We start from the raw sequence: 20,551 nt of genomic DNA, 5'->3' as shown, positions 1-20,551 counted from the left end.
AGAGACAGTGGTAGGTCTGCCCAGGGTCACCTGCAAAGGAATCTATCTACACTGTAAGACGCCTCTAAAAAGTAGGGAACAAAAAACTGACAGAGACAAATGTCAGACCTCAGCAAAGGGCCAGTCAAAAGCTTTCTAATTAAAAACATCTGCTGAGTCATCAAAAATATCTGCAATACAGTGTGTGTGTATGCACACACATGCATGAACAAGTGTAATGTACGTGCACATGTACATCAGAAGACAACCTGGGTCATTCCTCAAACTTTGTGTATTTTTTTTTTGGTAGAGTTTGCTAAGTAGACTGGAGTGGTTATCAGCAGTCCCAGTGATCCACATATCTCACCACCCTGAGACTGCAAGTGTACAGCCTCATTCTCCAATTGTTTTTGTTTGTTTGTTTGTTTTGTTTTGACATGGGTTCTGGAGATGAAACGTGCGTTGTCTTTACTAACTGAGCTGGCTCCAGCTCTGTAACACATTCTTAAGGCATGTCTTTGGCAGATGTTCCAGAAATGTGTACTTTCTGAGGAACTCCCAATTCAAAGGAACTTATCTATTAGTGAGAAGACTCTCTCATCAGTGCAAAGGAGCAAAGGCCCAGAGCAAAGTTAGAACAACAAGCTGTCTTGCACATCTCACACTAGGATTAAATGGGCTCTGCAGTCTGGAGAACTCGCCTTCTAAAACAAGTTTTGCATTGGCCTTTCTTTTCCATTGGTCATGCTTATGAACAGACCATGCACAGGTTTAAGCTTGTCTGCTACTAAAAAAAGCTCTCTTTTATTTAGATACTATGGAGTCCATGAAGGAAACTGGGGAGTGGGCCACTGCTCTCAGCAGTCTGAAGACTTAGTCAATACCATCAAGTGGGTCCCTGGTCTTCCTAGGGCCAGGAGACAGGGTTTGGAAATGAAATGCCAGGACACACATCACCTGTAAAATGACTGGTACTGACACTTCCATACTTCAGAGCTAATGGTATATAAACTTTTCTGAGTTTCACTGAGTAGTATTCCTAAACTTACTGGCTCAATTCTTCTAAAATTTAATCAGAGTTCAGTTTAAATATGGATCCTGTTATGTGTGGAACTAAAAGAGTCATGACTCCTGATGCATATCCCCAAGTTTATCAATTACTATTTTTAAATACATATAATCAGATAGATGAAACTATTAGTAAAAAAGACATCATATCTAAAACACCCTTAACGAAAAGCAAAGATCAAGCTACCAAAAATATTGGAACAAAATGTACAAACTTATATTTTAAAACTTCTTATAAATCAATAAGGAAAAACCATTATTCACCTAGTAGAAAAATGAACAATGAGCAAGTAGGAAAAGGGCTGACCACATCGCAGCAAGAAGGTCAAGTGAACACAACAGAAATAGATCATCATTTTCACCTCTCAAAATGGTTCCCCAACAGGACCTGATTATTTAATTTTAGAAAGAACTCAAATATATACTTTATTCATCCATTATTTTTAACTTCATGATCCTTCCAGAGTTAAGATCTGGTAATGCATAGCAAAAATCTAAAAGGTGTGTGTGTGTGTGTGTGTGTGTGTGTGTGTGTGTTTGTGTGTGTGTGTGTGTGTGTGTATACCTTTTATACATAGGAGTTCATTCTAATGAATATTTAAAAACTTGAATTGTATAGATATTCTATGAACCTTTCTTAGTGGGGGAAAAGAATAAATTTAAATGTTCAACAGGAACTAAAAGAAAACAGAGGACTATGTAAACTGGACAGGGACTGTGTATAGTAGATAGGGACTGTGTATAGTGGACAAGGACTGTATTTTGTGGGCAGGTGACTGTGTAAAGTGGACAGGGACTGTGTATAGTGGGCAGGGGACTGTGTAAAGTGGATAGGGAATTGTGTAAAGTGAATAGGGAACTGTGTAAAGTGCATAGAGAGTGTGTAAAGTGAAGAGCGACTGTGTATAGTGGACAGGGACTGTGTATAGTGGATAAGGACTGTGTATAGTGGACAGAGACTGTGTATAGTGGATAAGGACTGTGTATAGTGGACAGAGACTGTGTATAGTGGATAAGGACTGTGTATAGTGGACAGAGACTGTGTATAGTGGATAAGGACTGTATTTTGTGGTCAGGGCACCGTGTAAAGTGGACAAAGACTATGTAAAGTGAACAGCGACTGTGTATAGACGACAAGGACTGTGTATAGTGGACAAGTGACTGAGTATAGTGACAAGAGCTATGTAAAGCCATTCAAAATGAAACAAAACAGAAGACTATGTGATGCTATTAAAGAAAGTTCACTTTGTGGCAAGCAGGAAAAGGAGATTCATACCCAGACAGTGCAACACATGCGTGTGTGCGTGAGTGTGTGTGTGTGTGTGTGTGTGTGTGTGTGTGTGTGTGTGTGTGTGTGTGTGTTACTGGGGAGTGAAACCAGACCCTGAGTGTGCTAGGCAAGTGCTCTACCACTAAATTATAATACTCCTAGTCCTATTTGTAAACACTTTAAATATAAAGGCCATACCTCATGTCAACAGTATTATTTATGGACAGTAACAATATAGGCACTTTTCTGTTTGACATTTCAAAGTCGTTTTATTTTTCTGCTTGTTTATTCAAAGAAATCACAGCCACCTCTAAAGAATCAGATTTTTATGAGGACAACATGAATCCACAGAGAAACTAAGTGTGAATGCACTTAGTGGAATTCGGTTCTCTTCTCTATGCAAACAGTGCCACTCACACAGCCACTGAGGCGCAACGGCAGCGGATGACAGCTCCCAAATTTAACTACCACTTCCTCAAAAGCCTTCCTCTTGGTTATGGAGAAATAATTTTCAGTGTTTGAAGAAAAACACATGCACCAGTACCAGTTATATCCGAGTCAAAGCAAGGGATTTTATTTATGCAGCATTTAAAAAATGGAGAAAAAAAATCATAAGAGCCGGAAAATGAATATGTAGGAGACATCAGAAAACAATCCATTATTTAGGGAACATGTCTTCTGGTAAATAAAATCTGTGTGGGGGCAGGACCAGACCAATTCTGAGTGACATCAGTAAGTTGTTCCTCTGTGTCAAAGTTCTCCCATGTGGAAACAGACATCACTTGGGAGAAAAGTATTAAGCCACTTTGTATTTTAATGACACTCCCAATTCATTTTCCCCCCACATAAAGTAATTACAAATTCCTCTGAATTAAAAGCATGTAGCTCAATTATGTAATTGCCTATGAGATTCTGCGGGTGCTGACAGATCTTATCTGGTCTCTAGGGGACAGTGGATTTCTATGGCTTTGGTCATGTGTTTACTCAAGAGAAGGGACTGACTGCAGCTGACAGCACAGGGACCCACAGGTAAACATCATTTACATGTGGCTGTTTAATTAGCCATTCCCAAGAGAGCAAAGGAAATACTTCTGGGCTTCAATAGACTTTACATTTCCTAATGGAGCATTCTTAAATTTTCAAAATTACTTAAGTTTAAGATTTTCTCTAGAGAGAGATATTGAACCCATTGTATCTACTAAATATCTATCCTGTTTCAATACAGACACAACTCCAATACTCTATTTAGCTAATCATGGAAGGAGGAAGAGGGCTGGGGGTGGGGTACAGAGTAATGAAAAACATGTGTTTAACATGAACAAGACTCTGGGTTCAATTCCCAGCATCACATACACTACACTACACACACACACACACACACACACACACACACACACACAGAACAGCTTCAGAAACTACAAAAGCATTTTGTATTGAAGCTTATGGACATGCCATCATTTTGGTACTAACACTGTTCCTTGGAATTGTAAATTTCTTCAGCTACATCTACATGTTTGAGAAACTGCTTGTTTACTCCAATTTTTAGGGAAAAACCATCTTAGCCCTGCTCAAAGGCCTGCAGCAGTGTTCCAAACACCAGGAGATATGGAACCCTCTTCTGGCTTCCACAAGTACCTGCATTCACTTGCACATACAAACAATTAAAAATAAAATAAATCTTACAAAAAAAAATGGTTCTATTGCCTCATGTGTGTTGGGTTTCCTCTGTTCATTGGTTCCTACAACTCTTCCCTGTCACCCCAAACATCTTCTCCAGTCTCACTCTGTCAAAAGCTAATTTCTAAAGGGTCACACCTTACATGTTCCTATACTCCTTCCATCAAAAGCTCATTTTCACTGCTTCTCCAGGTAGCTCAGCTCCCTTTCTGAAGGCACACATCTTTGCCACTTTATTATGTGCATCCTGGTAACCAGCCCTTAGAAGGAGAGGGTCGCATTGCACATATTTCTTTTCTTCCAATGGATCTGGTCTAGTACTTGTGTATAATATGGATCAAAAACATAATTGTTGGCTTAACATTAATGAGTTTATAATATTTTAAAGTATGGCATACAGACAGAAAACCAGAATGTTACAGATGCTTCTAAACTCTGAAAATGTTATGGTAGATATACTTAAGCTACCTCTGGGAATTAGCATTAAGTCAGTTAGGTCCTTCCACAAAACATGTAAAAGGTCAAAGATCAGAAAGTTCATGAAACCCCCCTTACCACTGTTACCATTTTTTCAAATATGTTTTTCGTTCAGAATATGCTATTTCCCCAAACAAATAGCTTGTATACTTTTGGAACTTATCTAAATAAAAGTTACCACTAACCCTAGCCCTTGGTTATGACTAAGAAAATAGCCTCACTACGTACCTCTTCTTTAGAAGAATTATCACGTTCCTTCATACACTGTCCTTGTGTCTTCAATAAGTGCCAATCTGGTACTTGTTCAGATCTGTAAAATAGAAATGGGAGACACACTGTAGATCTTTAAACATGTTGAAATGGGTGAATTAGAAGATTCCCATAATCAGAAATGGGAGACACACTGTAGATCTTTAAACATGCTGAAATGGGTGAATTAGAAGATTCCCATATTTTTGTTCTTGTTTTTTGTCTTGGTTTTTCAAGACATAATTTCTCTGTGTAACAGCTTTACCTGTTCTGGAACTCTTTGTAGATCAGACTGGCCTTGAACTCACAGAGATCCACCTGCCTCTACCTCCCGAGTGCCACTATATCCCAGCTATGATTTTTTTTTTCTTTTAATTTTCAAGACAGGGTTTCTCTGTGTAGTTTTTGGTGCCTGTCCTGGAACTCACTCTGTAGATCAGGCTGGCCTGGAACTCACAGAGATCCACCTGGCTCTACCCCCCAGTGCTGGGATTAAAGGCATGCGTCACCACTGCCCGGCCTGATTTCCATATTTTTAAAGGCCTTTAAAGTCAAGTTACTAGAACATTTATCAAGAAAAGTCTGAAACCTAACATATTCGAGACAAAAACAAACAAACAAACAAACAAAAACCTGTGTCCAAATCCCCCTGTGGGGTGTGTGTGTGTGTGTGTGTGTGTGTGTGTGTGTGTGTGTGTCTTATGTCCAGTTGTGCTCACTTGTGTGTGCACATGTGGAGGTCATTGGCCATCGGTTGTCTTTTATTATTCTCTATGCTAATTTCTGAGGCGAGGTCTCTCAGTCTGTTCCAGCTAGACTGGCTCTCTGGTGAGTCCCCAGGATCCACATATATCTTTACCTGATCCCATTAAGTTATCTTTCCAAGACCCTCTTTAAAAAAAAAAAAAAAAAAAAAAAGAATGATTTCATTGCTAACAAGCATTCTCAACTTGGACTGCACATAGAACTAGCCAAGAAGCTTTGCAAGTCTAGCTACCTAACGCCAATCCTACTGAGTCTCACAAAATGGTCTATACTGCAACCTAGACACAGTGTATTTTAAGACTCACTGTATAATTATAAAGCACAGCCACATACCCTAGAAGTATGATATAATCTGTAAATGACATCAGTCACATCTCTATCTCAACAACAGCTTTTCGTGACTTACTTACAATTTTTATGACTTACTTACAATTAAAATAATGAAGGTACTGGCCCTCTGAATAGGTGAGACAGTTGATTGGCTTGATCTGTTTGGGAGGCATCCAGGCAGTGGGACTGGGTCCTGTGCTCAGTGCATGAGCTGGCTGTTTGAAACCTGGGGTTTATGCAGGAACACTTGGCTCAGCCTGGGAGGAGGGGACTGGACCTGCCTGGACTGAGTCTACCAGGTTGATCTCAATCCTCAGGGGGAGTCTTTGCCCTGGGGGTGATGGGAATGGGGGTGCACTGGGGAAGGGGAGGGCGGCGGGAGGGGGGAGAACAAGGGAATCCGTGGCTGATATGTAGAATTAAATTATATTGTAAAATAAAATAATAAAAAATAATAATAATTAAGGTACTATTATGGAAGAGTTAAGGAGGAAGTGTGAGCTGCAACAGCACCAGTTGCTATACTAAAAGGCAGCTCCTTAAAGAGAGGCTCTCTTTCAGTCTGGTTGCAAGAAACTCATCAGATAACCCAAACCATCATGCAGTAACAGAAACTAAGAATGTTCCCAACAATCACTGAGGAGTGTCAAAGGACTCAGCCTGTTCTGAAGGGGTTCCCACAAGCTGACGGAGGGAGAACTTGAGCAGCAAAAGGGATACTGACTACAATGCACTAAAAACACAATAAATTCATAAAAACTCATGGGTTCATTTAAAAATAAATATAAACAAAATTAAAAAAAAACTTTTGGACTACACACACACACACACACACACACACACACACACAAGGATGTGGAGGGGGTATTATTTGAAGTAGCTATAAATAATCTAGGGTACAGTAGTGGATCCAGAAGTGAGAGAAAGCATGTACTATTTTTCTGAGTCTGGCTATTTTGAGTAATAAGATGATCTCCACCTGTATTTATTTCCCATCAAAGAACATAATCATTTCATTCTTTATGGTGGAATAAAACTCCACTGCATATATATTACATTTCGTTTATCCATTATCTGTTGTCAGACACCTACGCTGATTTCATAACAGTGACTATGAAGTGCTGAGGCGAACATTCACACACAAGCGCCTGGGTGGTATGTTGACAAGAGTCCTTTGGACACATACCCAGGAATGGTGTAACAGGGCCCTACGGTAGTTCTATCTCTAGTGTTTTGAGGAACTTCCATAGTGGCTGGACCAATTTTCATTTCTACCAGTAGTATAAGAGTTCTTCTTCCTTCCAACCTTCCCCATGCCCTACATCCTTGCATTTGTTGTTTGCTCAGTGACAGCCAATCTCACCGGGTGAGATGGACGCTCAGTATAGTTTTAATTGCATTTCCCTAATGGCTAAATATGCTGAACTGTTCTTCATGTGTGTACTGGCCCTCTGTACTTCGTCTTTTGAGAATCTTCTATTGTGTTTTTAATGACTGTTTTTTTAAGCAGTTCTCTGGAGTTCTTTACATATCTTAAATGTTAACTTGGTCAGCTGATAGCCAGCAAAGTTTCTCCTGTTCTGCAGATACTTCTTTACTTGATAATTTCCTTTGGTGTGTAGCTTTTTTCATGCAGTAACATTAATGAGTCACGAGTGTCCTTTTCAGAGAGTCCTTGCTTTGGCCTACACCTTGAGGTTTCCCCTCCCTATATAGTTTTCTCTAACAGTTTCCGACTTTCAGGTGTTACACTGAAACACTTAAATTGATTTTTTTTTCTTTATGGTGAGAGAGAGGACTCAGGTTTCACTGTCTATATACAGATATCCAGTTTTCTAGAACCATTTGTTGAAGCAGCTGTCTTTTCTCCAATGTACATTTTTGGATCAAACAGACTCCATGAAATTATTTTGATTTGCTTGTATTTGTTAAGAATTGCTTTGTGTTTGCCAATGTCTTCAGTTTTATGGGCCGTTGTATTCTACAGTATCAGAATGGGATGCTATAAAGAGTTCTGTTAAGTCATTTGATATGTAATGTCATTTAGCTATGCTATCTATTTGCTAAATTTTCAAAGATCAGAAAAATTAATTTTGGGTGTGTTCATGAACGTGCATGCATGTACAGGTACTTATGAGGCCAGAGGTGTCAGATCCTCTGGAACTAGAGTTACAGATGGCTGTGAGCCACCATGTGGGTACTGAGAACACCTAAGTTAGATTGTCTAGAATAGCACAAAGTGCCACTGAGCCATATCTTTGTTAATTTTTCTGGTCTATATGGCCTGTCTATTGGTAAGGGTGGGGTACTGAAGTACCTATAATTAGTGTTGAGGACAATTTTGACTACATCCTATAGGCTACAAGCACAGAGGTCAAGCCTGGTGAGCCTCAGGGTTGTAGACATAGAAGGCAGGGAGGTATGCAGCAGCCAGGACCTCACACAGAACCTGTTCCTGGATGCTCTGCATAGCTGCAGCATTACCCTGACTCTGGGCAATAGCAGAATATCCACAATTCTTGGCAATAGTGCAGTATTTATAGGGCTTCAGAAACTAGAAACCTTGAATCAGACCAATGACTCATTGCAATGAGTATTTGCATACAAAGCTGTCTGGGCAAACATATATACACACAATGTGACACACTAGTTTCCAATGCCACTACGAAGAACAAATATTTGATGGAGAGTTGGGAAAAGTAGAGGAGCAGTGAGTGAATGGTGGAGAGAGGCAGAACTAGAGACTCAATGGAGGCGATAGGTCTGATAGAAGGCTGCGGTGGACAAGGGAACACGTCCTTGCCACATAGGGCCAACAGGGTGGTGTGCAGCAGGCTGGAGCTTGCAGTACAACTTAGCTCCCCTGAACACACTGCCCAGCTGCACCATCACCCTGGTTCTTAGCAACAACAGGATGTCCAAATGAAGAAAGGTTCATTTTCTGGATTGGACCTCCTCAAACGACCTCTATGGTCCGTGCTTCCACTGGAGGTCACTTTGGAATCTGTGGTTCACTGCCACATGTTGAATCCAGGGGTTCATGAGGATGTCCATGGTCCTACTGCAGCTAGGAGCCCTGTTGATGCCCCTGGCTGAAGTTACCATGTTGATGTAAGTAACCTGTGCAGCCAGCTGAGGCCATGTTGACATCCGTGGTCTTTGCTATCACGAAGGGCCATGTCTAGGTCCACGGTCCTACTGTAGCCAGGGTCTGTGTTGATGTCCAAGGCTCATGTTATCATTGAAGGTCTATGCTACAGCATAAAGCCATATTGATGTGAGTGGCCTGTACTGCCATCTGAGATCATGTCCTTGGCCTGTGCTGCTGCTGAGGGCTATGATGGGGTCCATGCTGTCCAGCCCATGCAGCAGCAGAAGGCTGTATCGATGTCCGTGGTCTATACTGCCACTAGAGACCATGTGGATGTTCGTGGTCCATGCTGTCATCAGAAACTATGTGTAAGTTCATGATCCATGTTCCTGCTAACTGTAAAGGGCAAGGAAGCTACTTCTGCCATGGTACTGATGACTGCAGACTCATAATTGAGAAGGAGGTACACAGGTTTCTGTGACAAGTTCTAATCCCACACACCCTCCAAAAAATAATAGCCTAGACAGAAAGCCATCAAACTCTTTAAAATTGTGATAAAGATGCTGAAACATAGCTCTTCACAGCTGACGCCTTCTGGTAGGAGGTGTAGGTAGGGAAGGACTCAGTTTTCTTAAAGGGGCTGGCCACTGAGAGTTTAGCCATGCTCCAGTGGGTATATGGGCAACACAAATTGGACTTTTCTTTTTCTTCTTTTTTTGAGGGGGAAATATCCCAACGGTGGGGGAATTGGTCAGAATTAGGAGGACTGGGAAGTGAGTGTGCTCAGGGTTCATGATATGAAATTCCCAAATAATCAGTAAAAGTATTATGAAAAAAAAAACTGTATTGAGAGAAATGCACAGAACAAAGTAACCTACAGCATTCACATTAGCTATTAAATGGTATCTGGTCTATGGGGTCACTGAGTACAGACACGGACTATTTCTAGCCATCTTGCTTTTCCTTTTCTGGCTATGTGTCAGAACCTCTGCGGTACTATACTTCCTCTGCTGATCTTTGTGTTGTTGGCCCCTAAATCACAGGGTAGGGTACATAGGCTGGGCAGTGGGCATCGTAACTAGAGGCGTCTTTCCGTCTCTAGGACCTGAAAGGCTGTAAGTGAACTTTCTGCTGGCATTCCTTAGGTCGTAGCACCGGTAACCCCTGTCACTGCTGGTCCCTTTTCTAGAGACCTAGTGGGTTTCACCATAGTCTATGGCCTGTGGTTTGGACCAGACTTCCACATGGAACACTGTGCAGTTGTGACTTGGGGTTTTTCCTATCTAGCCAGAGGTACTGTGCATGCTAAGACACAGAAGAGCCTCCTAGTCTCCTGAGACCAGCTTGGCTTCCCAGAGTGGGCTTTCTTTTTTATTTTGTTCTAATTTTCTCTAATTCATGTTCATAGTCTCTGCCTCTGCTTCCTCCCCTACCCCCCTTTCCCTTTCTCTCTAGTATCTCATTATGTAGCCCGGGTTGGCCTGAATTACATCAAATTTCCTGCATCAGTCTCCCAAGTCCTGGGATTACAGGTATATGCTACCATGTCTGGCTGTATTTGAAAATTTTCATGATAAAATGTAGAAGAAGAGAAATTCAAGGTTTAATTCAGAATTTTTGTTGTTATTTTTGTTTTGTTTTGTTTTGAGATAGACTCATCATTTCATCTTGGTTGATCTAGAATGCACTATGTAGACCAGACTGGCCTCAAACTTACAGAATCTACCTGCTCTGCCTCCTGAGTGCTGGCATTAAAGGTGTGCGCCAACACACCTGGCCCAGAATCTTCTTTAACATGTCTTTCCTGACCCAACACAAGTTTTCCGAAATTGGCATAAAATGGGGTGAGTTTTTAGAATCCATTTAAAACTCCCAAGACTGATTCTAAGACTTCCCACTCATTTGGCAGAAAGCACCTTTGGCAATGTGGTTCCTATCACAAATCAATGATGCCCCTTTCCTGACTCTATGAAAGGAAGCAACCTTTACTTCTGTTTCTTACTAGATTTTCCTACTGGAAAATGAACTGACTTTTCATCTACAAATTCTAGGCCACTCATGAAGTATCTTTGTTTTAAGAAGTAAGTCAGTCATTTCTAGCTGAAAGCAAGTTTAATAGAGTGGACTACATTTACAATTAGGTAAATTAAATTATGAGAGAACGCTTTCTCTGATGACTACACCATATGATTTTCCACAGAAGCAAAGCCAAGGTGTGAGATGTTGGTTACTATTACTCCAAGCCAGTTGCAGCCTCCCTGAGGCCAGCCTAGTTAAAGTTCCTTGCATTTATTTATTTATTATTTAATAATGTATTTATTTGTTACAAAAAGACAAAGCCAATTAACTGGGTTGTGCAGGGCCAAACAGCATCTGAGATTTGACTTCTGAAAAGCTAATCTAACTGTCGAGCTTTCCTGAAGATTTGTTTCAGGACACCTGGGGCAAGGAATGTATGAGCCACAGCTGTCCTTGAATAGAGTCTTTCCCGTGTCTCTACATGAACATGCTAAGTGTGAAAATTTGCAAGGTAGTACAAAGAATTGAAAGGAATTTTATTTAGTATATATTGTGAAAATTGAAACATCAACACCATGGAGAATAAAGAAAGTTGGATGTCGGAACAAATATATCAGCTTTTCCTTAACTACAACTGACTTACTACAGATTGACAATTAGACCAATGTTTTAAATGCACAGTAATAACTAGCCTGTGTTATATTCTGAATCTAAGTAGAATAAAACAAAGAAAATTTTGCATTCTTTACAAGTAATGTAAAGCTCACTCCCTGAGCTTAAAAGAATAATTATATTTGAAAGTAGATACTAAGAGAGAGTTAGTTGCACCTGGAGAAAATACAACAAATGATAGAAGTCTTACTACATTTTCATATATGATAAAACTCCTTAAAGTGTTTTATTAAAAAAATTTAAACAATTCAAAATCCAAATGATGTGAATCATATTAATTCATAGTTGTCTAAAATAAGAACATGGTCCTCTAACTACTAACGCTAAGTTTTGCATATGAAGCTCTTGGCATAACATAAAATCAATCCTTGGCTTAACAGAAACCAACCATGATGAGCAGTGGTTTCATCTGTTTTTCTTCTTCTTTTTAATTTGTTTCATTTGGTGAGTAGGATTCCAAATCTTCACACTATCTTCTGGAGTATGTTCTAGGGTATGTGTCCTACTTTATGGTAGGATTAAAAGACATTTATGAGTGCCATGTTTGCCAGGAGTGAGGCAGGGCACAGCCATAGCAACTTCATCTATTCAATAGGCTTTAAGAATTTCATACCTTGCTAAGCCCTGTGACTTCCTGCCTTAGAATTCTATGAGATTTGAGTCATTAACTGTTGGACAACAGAAGTAAACCATTCTCTCCAAATCTGAATTTCTGGAATGGCTCATCAAACTGGCCTGCTGACTATTTGGACCCTGGGAAGATCACAGAGGAGTACTTCATTCTTGGACGTTCCCTGCTAGAACTCTTGGGTGCTAGGGGGTGCAGCAAAGTCGGTGCAAGGAAGGCAGAGGGAAGCCTGATGGTTCAAATTCATCAAAAGAATCTGTGTTTCAGTATCTGACTGCTTGTCTCCCACAGGCCACAAACACTTCACTTTTTTCCAAGGCTAGAGAATGAGCCGGTGACAATCAGTGTTTTAAAAAAGCATCTCTGGTAACAACATACACAGCAACTCTAACTGTAACAGAGCATAGTGTCAACAGCAGGCCCTTCTGACTTCATCTGTTTTTTATAAATGATCAATCACAGCAAAGAAAAGTCTTGAAGACTATTAATTTTACAATTTGTGTTGGTCATAAAGGATTATATCTTATGGAGGGCTGATGTATATATAACTGCAGTTTGAAGGCCATATGAAATGAAAATTTTCATAATGGAAATCAATGCTCTTTTATGGATGAACAATCCTTAGTGTAGTCAATATAGACCCATCTTATCACCACATTCTCAGTTAGGTTTAAGAGTTACATGATGCATCATTTATTATAAATGCAAATACACTTTCCATATCACAACTGTGGGTATGTCAAATAGTATATAAACATATAAAAGGCAGTAAGAAAAAGCCACAAGATTTGCTAAAGAGCCTTGTAACCTGTAATCACCAAACGACCCACAAAGCTCAGATAGATCCCACAAGCCCTTCCCATCACCTTGTAAAGCAGAATTTTAAGACAGCTGGTTTTATTCTGCATGATAAAAATGTGATAGAAGATGAAAAGCTACCAAACAGGAAGGTCACTTCCAGCCTCCTCTAGTTCAGAGATCATAAATGGAAATGTAGAAGTATTATAAACTGGGGCCACCTAATTCACTGAAGTTTTCTGTGTCAAGAGATGGTAATTCCAACTTCTACCTAGCCCATGTATACTAGATGTAAGTTGAATTCTACTCTAAGGAAATGAACTTCTCTTCCTATTAGTTATTTCACTAACATAAAACATCCTAAGTGACCCCTGAAAGAGAGAAGACAGCATTAGATGGAAACCATATAGATACAAAGTTGCTCTCTCTTAGTTCACTGGGTCCCACCTTTCATGCTTTGAATAAGAATGGTCCCTATACACTTGTGTGTTTGAATACTTGGTCCCCAGATGACAGAACTATCTGGGAAGGATTAGTTGGTGTGGCCTTGATGGAGGAAGTGTGTCACTGGGCATGGACTTTGAGGTGTCAAAGTCTCACCATTCATACTGTCTGTAGATCTGGCCATGAACTCTTAGCTGCTGCTCCCTGCCTGCTGCTGTGCTCCCTGCCATGAGGGCTCCTACCCCTCTGGAAATGTAAGTACCAAATAAAGCCATCCTTATAGAAGTTGTCCTTGTTCTAGTGTTTCACAAAACATTTCTATTATCACAATAGGAAAGTAATTAAGATAGTATCCATTGATGGTCTTTAACAAGCAAGCACTGATAATTCTTGTGTAATTATTTGTTCTCTACCAGTAAACAGTGAGGATATAGTCTAAGAGGAGATATAAGCATCCCTCACCCCAAAAGCAGAGTTGTGACATCAGTAACACTTAGGCAAATGCATTAGGTACTTACTACATATCACATGTTATACACGAATCTATAACGCAAACAGTCCAGATGCTACAGAACTTCTAAGACCATAAAGAGAAACTGAGACCAGCTAAAAGTGGGTGGAGGGTGTGGAATAGGTTTCTGACACAGCAAAGAGGTGTACAAATCTTGGCTCAAGTTTCAGCCAATCTAGAAACCAACTAGTAGGCCCCTCTCTCATCCCAGCTTTACACTCATTTAAAGTTCTTAAACTGGAGGGCTTTAAATAAGGGCTCATTTAGGCTGAGATGGCTGGGCCCCACCCTCAGAGTTCCTGAGTCATTGGGTTTAGGGTAGAACTAAATAGTGAGCCTTTTCAAAAGAAGTTCCCAGATCCTGTTGATGCTGCTCGTCCTGAGATCACATTTCAAGAAACAGCTTTAGACTAAGGGGTCTACATTTAGAGTGAACTTGGAAATCTGGGAACCCACCTAGTGCTTAAACCTGCTGAGGACTTGTTGGTAGCTATGGTGGATAAATCCTGGGCTGCTCACCTGACTGTGCATCAGTCAAAGCTTACACCTCCCTCCCCTGCCCACCAAAGTAAACATCTGTATATTTATGGACAAACGTCATCTCAGAAACACTGCTACAAGAAAGCACTGAGCATAAGAAGTTCACTAATAATAAGAAACAAATACATCTGTAGACAAATAGATGAGGTTGTCCATCAAAAGGTTAAACTGATAGCTACAAGGCATGGGCAGTGTGTACTAGTTTCACCACTTGTCAATCTTTTGATTTTGATACACTGGAACAAGACGGATGCCTCATCACAGCAGCCATTTCTTGCCAGATACCTGACTTCCTGTTCTGCATTGTTGCCCCAGCTTCAAATCTGGGAAGTTGTGAAGGACAGCTGTTCTGTAAGCTTCAAGGTCTTCCTTCAGAATGTCACTGTGATTACAGAGCCTATAAAATAAAACAGGTACGCCCGAGATGTTTATTTAAGCACAGACCGCCTGTTTCTAGAGGCTCCGGTGGTTCTCCCATGGTTTATTGAAATATATCTGTAATATAATCGAGACATAAAAATGCAGCAACTATACTGTCTCTCTACAACGATGTAAAATGGGGCAATTTGAAAAACTTGTTTGTATATTTGTAGCAGTTTTATATCCACTGGAGGAAGTAACTTTTAGCCCTTTGATGACTTTAATGGTGTTTAAATCCACAGCTGGGCAAGCTCATTCCACATTCTATAAGACTGATGAGAATATTGATGACCCTAACAGCAGAAAAGGCTAATTTTTTATTGTCAATCATTATAAAGTCAGATCTCTACAGCCTATGAAATTTATTTAAATTGTCACTGCTAAGAAATTGTAATTTTCTGGCTAAAGTGTGGGTTATATCTTCTACTCCTAAATGCAGAAAATGACTATTATTTTCCATTCAGATCCCACTGCAGTAAAGTTTCCTGAGTTTTAATAAGAACTGGAGGTATAGAAGAGTAAAGGTAGTCTCTTTGCTCATTGGGAGAATCTAACAATTTAGTCACTGTTTTACATTAACTCACTGTACCAAGAAACCTCCAAAAAGGCTGGGTACTTATTACCTCATAAAATGTGTACTGGTGGGAAGCATAATTCTGAACTAATATGGGAGAAAATATTAAAGCCAAAATAGTATTTCTGCTTAGAAGCAGCTAATCACATTGTGAGTTGGGAATATCCAATACATATACACAGAAAAGAAAATGAAGATTATTTATAAAACCACTTATTAAGCAATATGCTAACCTGCTTGTTGGTAATTAGTGGAGTATTCAGGCATGTTACTGAATGGATGTGGTGGTCATATGCCTGATCTCACAGAAATAAAGAATAATGCAGGCTGACTGCTAGAGGGTGAGGAACGAGTGCAGACTCAGACTACCCCAACTCTGAAGCAGGTCTTTACAGAACAGGAAATACAAACGAGCCACTGGCTTCAAGCCCCTCTTGACTGTCATCTACGACACTGGTGCTCTAATTGCAGCCAAGTTCCAAATTTTCAGCCTGGGTTTCTTGGTCCCTGTGTTGGGTCCTGGGCTAGGTCCTGTGTCAGGTCCTGTGTCACTGAGGTCTGCTGCCCTAGCCTTCCAGACTCCAGACCAATCTGATTTACTGTACTCAAACTTCTTGCTGCCCAGGCAGAATCTGGCTCCTGGCTCCTCATGGAAGGTTCATCAAGTAGTCACTTCATCAAGAATACCTGCCCTATTCTTCTGGAAGAGGAGGATCCCCAGAAGTAAGCCAGTTCCAGAGCAGTAAGGGGAGCCCAGAGTCAATGGTGTCACCAGGCAGGTGAATGAACTATCAGGAGCTATGAGGTAAAATCAAGATCCCTGGAGACAACTGGAAAGAAAACAATGCCAATTCAGGCTGTTCTGAACACATGAATTAAGGAAAATTTTTTTTTAATAGTAGAAAAGAAAAAAAGTACTATTTTTTCATTTCAGCTAGAAATGAAAATATTAAACTCCCATGTGAAGGGCTACAGAAATGAAGCCTTTTCTCATCTCTGCCTGATGACTTCTTCATGTCTCTGTGAGTGTTATCTTTTGGAAGACTTCAGTTTTGTGTTTCAGGTGCTGTGAGCTATGCTTGGCCTGGTAGTTTTATTTTCCATGGGGAAAAAGCAGTCTCAAATGGTCATACATAGTGTTGAGCTCAACTACATAATGCTATTTGTTTAAAGTTTTAAATAATATTTTACTGTATTTTAAATAAGACAAAATAACCATAAAACACTATATTTGTTTATACCTACAGTAAAATTTTAGGTAAGAGCAGGTTTTGCCAGCCAGAAGAACAGATTGGTGCCTGCCCACTCATCATCAGAGAGGCTCCATCCAGCAACTGATGGGAGCAGATGCAGAGACCCACAACCAAACATTAGGCAGAGCTCAGGGAACCCTGAGGAAGGAGGAGAGGAAAGACTGTAGGAGCCAGAGTGTAGGGAGCCGCTATTCAAAGATGGCGCTGGCTTCCTGGTAGCCTAGCTGTAAACAACTCCATATTTGGCTATGATGCATGAGTATGGTAATTGGCCTTATGTCCTCAGCCTATCCCGTGGCTCCCCGTGTTCGCATTCTGGCGGGACCCAATCACAATACGGCACGTTTGCCTGATTCCCTATATAAGCAGCTGCAGTTTAGTCCTCGGGCCCCTCACCTCCCGCTCTCCCTTAATCAAGAGGCGCTCCAATAAAGTGTGTTCTGAGAAGGATCCTCGCATGGTGGTCGTTCTTCCTCGCTGGCCGAGGAGCACGCCGCACCAGAGGACACTGTGAGAACATGGCCCACAGAATCAACTAAGCAGGGCTGACTGGGGCTTTCAGCGACTGAAGTGACAATCACAGAGCCTGCCTGCATGGGTCTGCACAAGATCCCTGCTTATATGCTATGGTTGTATAGCTTGGTGTTCTTGTGGGACTTTTAACAGTGGGAGTTGGCTGTATCTCTGACTCTTTTGCCTGCTCTTTGGACGACCCTTTTCCTCCCACTGGGTTGCCTTGTCCAGCATTGATATGAGGGCTTGTGCCTAGTCTTATTGTAACTTGTTATGTGTAGTTGATATCTCTGGGAGGCCTGCTCTTTTCTGAAGGGAAATGGAAGAGGAATGGACCTTGAGGGGGAGTTGGAAGGAGTGGAGGGAGGGGGAGAGAAGTGTCTTAGCCAGTGTTCTACTGCTATGAGGGGACATCATGACCAAAACAACTCTTACAAAAGAGAGCATTTAATTGGAGGCTTGGTTACAGTTTCAGAGACTTAATTTATTCTCATCATGGCAGGTAGCCTGGCAGCAGGCAGGAGTAGTGCTGAAAACATAGCAATAGAAAGAGAGAGAGAGAGAGAAAAAAAAAAAAAAGAGAGAGAGAGAGAGAGACAGAGAAAGAAAGAGAAAGAGAGAACCAGCACCAGGATCTGGTGTGGACTTTTGAAACCTCAAAGCCCGCCCCCAGTGACAAACTTCCTTCAATGAGGCCACACCAACTCCAACAAGACCATACCTCCTAATCCTTCTCCCAGGTAAAGAAGCATTCAAATATATGAGCCTATGGGGGCCATTCTTATTCAAACACCTCAAGAAGGAAACTCAATTTCCAAATGAACAACAACAAAAGGCATCATTCCAAGAGGAGATACCAAGTGATGAGTGAGTTATTTAGGAACAACCAACATCCACAGAGGTAAGAGGAGAAAGGCAACTGGTCTTCCTATCCCAGTGTCTGGTGAAAATTTCCATCACTCATGAGTTTGGCCCTATCTTCCTTCCTGGTGAGGGTTCTAGGAGCCCTGGCCTCCCTTCCTCCAATAATGGTTTTCCTCCCTTTACCCGCCATAGCTTCCACATCCACTAGCAGGCAAAGCTATGAGGAAAGAGGGTGCTCTGCTTTGGGACTGAGGTAGAATGGTTCCTGATGCAGTTTGAATGTGAAATGTCCTCACAGGTGGTGCTGCTCTGGGATCTAGCTATGGGACATAGGCCACTAAGGGTGGACCTTAAGGGTTAAAATCTGGCCTTACTTCTGGTCCTTTCTGCATCCTGTTCACCGTGACCTGAGCAGTTCAGCTACAGACTACCGTGATGACCTGAAATTATAAACCAAAAAGTCAGTGTTCCATCCCTTAAGCTGTCTCTGTCAGAGGACAAAAAAGTAAGCACAGCTCTCCACAGAAGGGAGGTGAGGGATGGAAAACGAGCATATTCTCTGAAAGAGCTCTGGGCAGCCTTTCTGCTTTTCTGCACTAAACTTCATTCATCCTCACAGAGGCAAAAAGACCAAAAGCCTGTTGAGAAGCTTTGTCCAAGTTTTCTGTTTTTGTTCTTAAATAAATAAATAAGTTTAAAATAAACTTGCTGGGCAAACTCATACACTAGAAGTTCCTTTTAAGTAGAAATCAAAGATGGGTTCTTTTCTGGATGTTCTGTTCTCAATTAGTGTATATGCACAGATATATAAAAGCAAAATGAGCAGATAGTCTCTCTTTATAATTATTTCACTTCTAAAATATAATCTCTTGCCTTGTGAGGCTGAATGAACAGATCCAGTCATTGTCTCACAAACTCTGAAAGTTAAAAATACATAAAAAAATAAATAAAACGAACTTAATTTTGGTTGTTTCCTTGAACCTCAATAAGCTCTCAGCCTGGCCCAACTCTCTTGGAATACTCAGACTCAACTTTCACCAAGGTTCAATGGACCACGACACTGTTTTCACTTCCAAATATCCTTAAGCTCTCTAATATCCTTTAGCTTCATGCATTCAATTCCAGACCAGCCTGGAACTAGTATTGCTCCTGCCTCAGTTTCCCTAGTGCTGGGATGAGTAGGCAAGTGCCACCATGTCCCACAATGCTCTTAGCACTTAGTGAAATGGTGATATTTACTTAGAAACAACTCTGTGTACTCTCCTTCTGTCTGGCATGTGTTTCTGGGAAGTGTAGAGTGCAGGAGCCTTTTCATCAGTTCTCAACCTGTGGGTCTCGACCCCTATGGATGTCAACAGACCCTTTCACAAAAGTCATTTAAGACCATCAGAAAACACAGATATTTACATTACAATTCATAACCACAGCAGAATTATAGTTATGAATTGGAACAAAATAATTTTATGGTTTGGGGTCACCACAACACGAGGAACTGTATTAAAGGGTTGCAGTATTAGAAAGGTTGAGAACCACTGTTTTAAAATTATATTTTCTATCCTGAACACTATACTATCAACAATCCATACAATTCTTTTTGCTTCAGTGACTTCAGTAGCTAGAACAGGGTGTCTGTCCTGTGGGCACAATTACAAGTTTGGTGAATAATGACCAATTGTTTTATGATGGAGAAACAGTGGCATTGGTGATAAGGTAGCCATTAACATATCCCATGTTTTCTATTTTCATTCCCACCACGTATCTTTTCTGTTTCAATTATTGGATCCAGTTAAATCCTAACCTCCTCTCCCCACTATATTCACGACCTAGCTTCATTTGCACCCTTGGGCACTCAGAATCACTGCAGGTCAATGCAGAGCCACTGCTTCGTGCTGGTGAGAAGACAATTTCACCTGCTGCCTAGACAGCAACCTAAACCAGGGGCACCTTTAACACAGGGCAATATAAGTGAGGGGCACTTTTCAAATGAAACCAAATGATTTGGACAGAAAGGATTAGTTTTTAAAACTACCATGCCATCAAGTTCTGTCTCTTTTTTCTTAACCTTCTGTCCCAAAGAAATTTGATTTCAACTCACAACATTTAAAATCCTCCTAAGATCATGAAAGTTCTTAGGTTTAAATACTTGTATTAAATGCATCCATATAGCAAACACACATGGGCCCCACCTGCTGTAACATATAACTAATGAGCCAAAGCAAGTCTGCGTCACTAATTCAATCTGTGTGGCATCATACTATCTTCCGAAACTGTTTGGCACCTTCACTAGTCAGAGAAAGGTCTGGTGACCTCCCACCCACAGGTATACAAACACAACAGAGAGGTCTGTAAAGTGCTACCTCCATAAGGATGCAAATTAAGATTTAAACAGTGGAACAATTGCCTGGAGCT

At 40.8% G+C, this 20,551-nt stretch overlaps 1 protein-coding gene across 4 annotated transcripts in view; it reads right to left on the bottom strand.

Moving 5' to 3' along the window:
- The window catches only part of Kiz (kizuna centrosomal protein), a 109,196-nt gene that overhangs the window by 32,171 nt on the left and 56,474 nt on the right, over nucleotides 1–20,551 (bottom strand). For all 4 annotated transcript variants that reach the window (XM_028881851.2, XM_028881848.2, XM_028881847.2 and 1 more), the window contains one exon: nucleotides 4,700–4,781. In XM_028881851.2, the coding sequence (XP_028737684.1) occupies nucleotides 4,700–4,781 (82 nt within the window). The remainder of the gene's footprint in view (nucleotides 1–4,699; nucleotides 4,782–20,551) is intronic.

This window comes from Peromyscus leucopus, chromosome 4 (genome assembly GCF_004664715.2).
Source record: "Peromyscus leucopus breed LL Stock chromosome 4, UCI_PerLeu_2.1, whole genome shotgun sequence".
Taxonomy (NCBI): domain Eukaryota; kingdom Metazoa; phylum Chordata; class Mammalia; order Rodentia; family Cricetidae; genus Peromyscus; species Peromyscus leucopus.
Note: the sequence above shows the minus strand (reverse complement) of the source record. Positions and strands in the feature narration are given on the sequence as shown.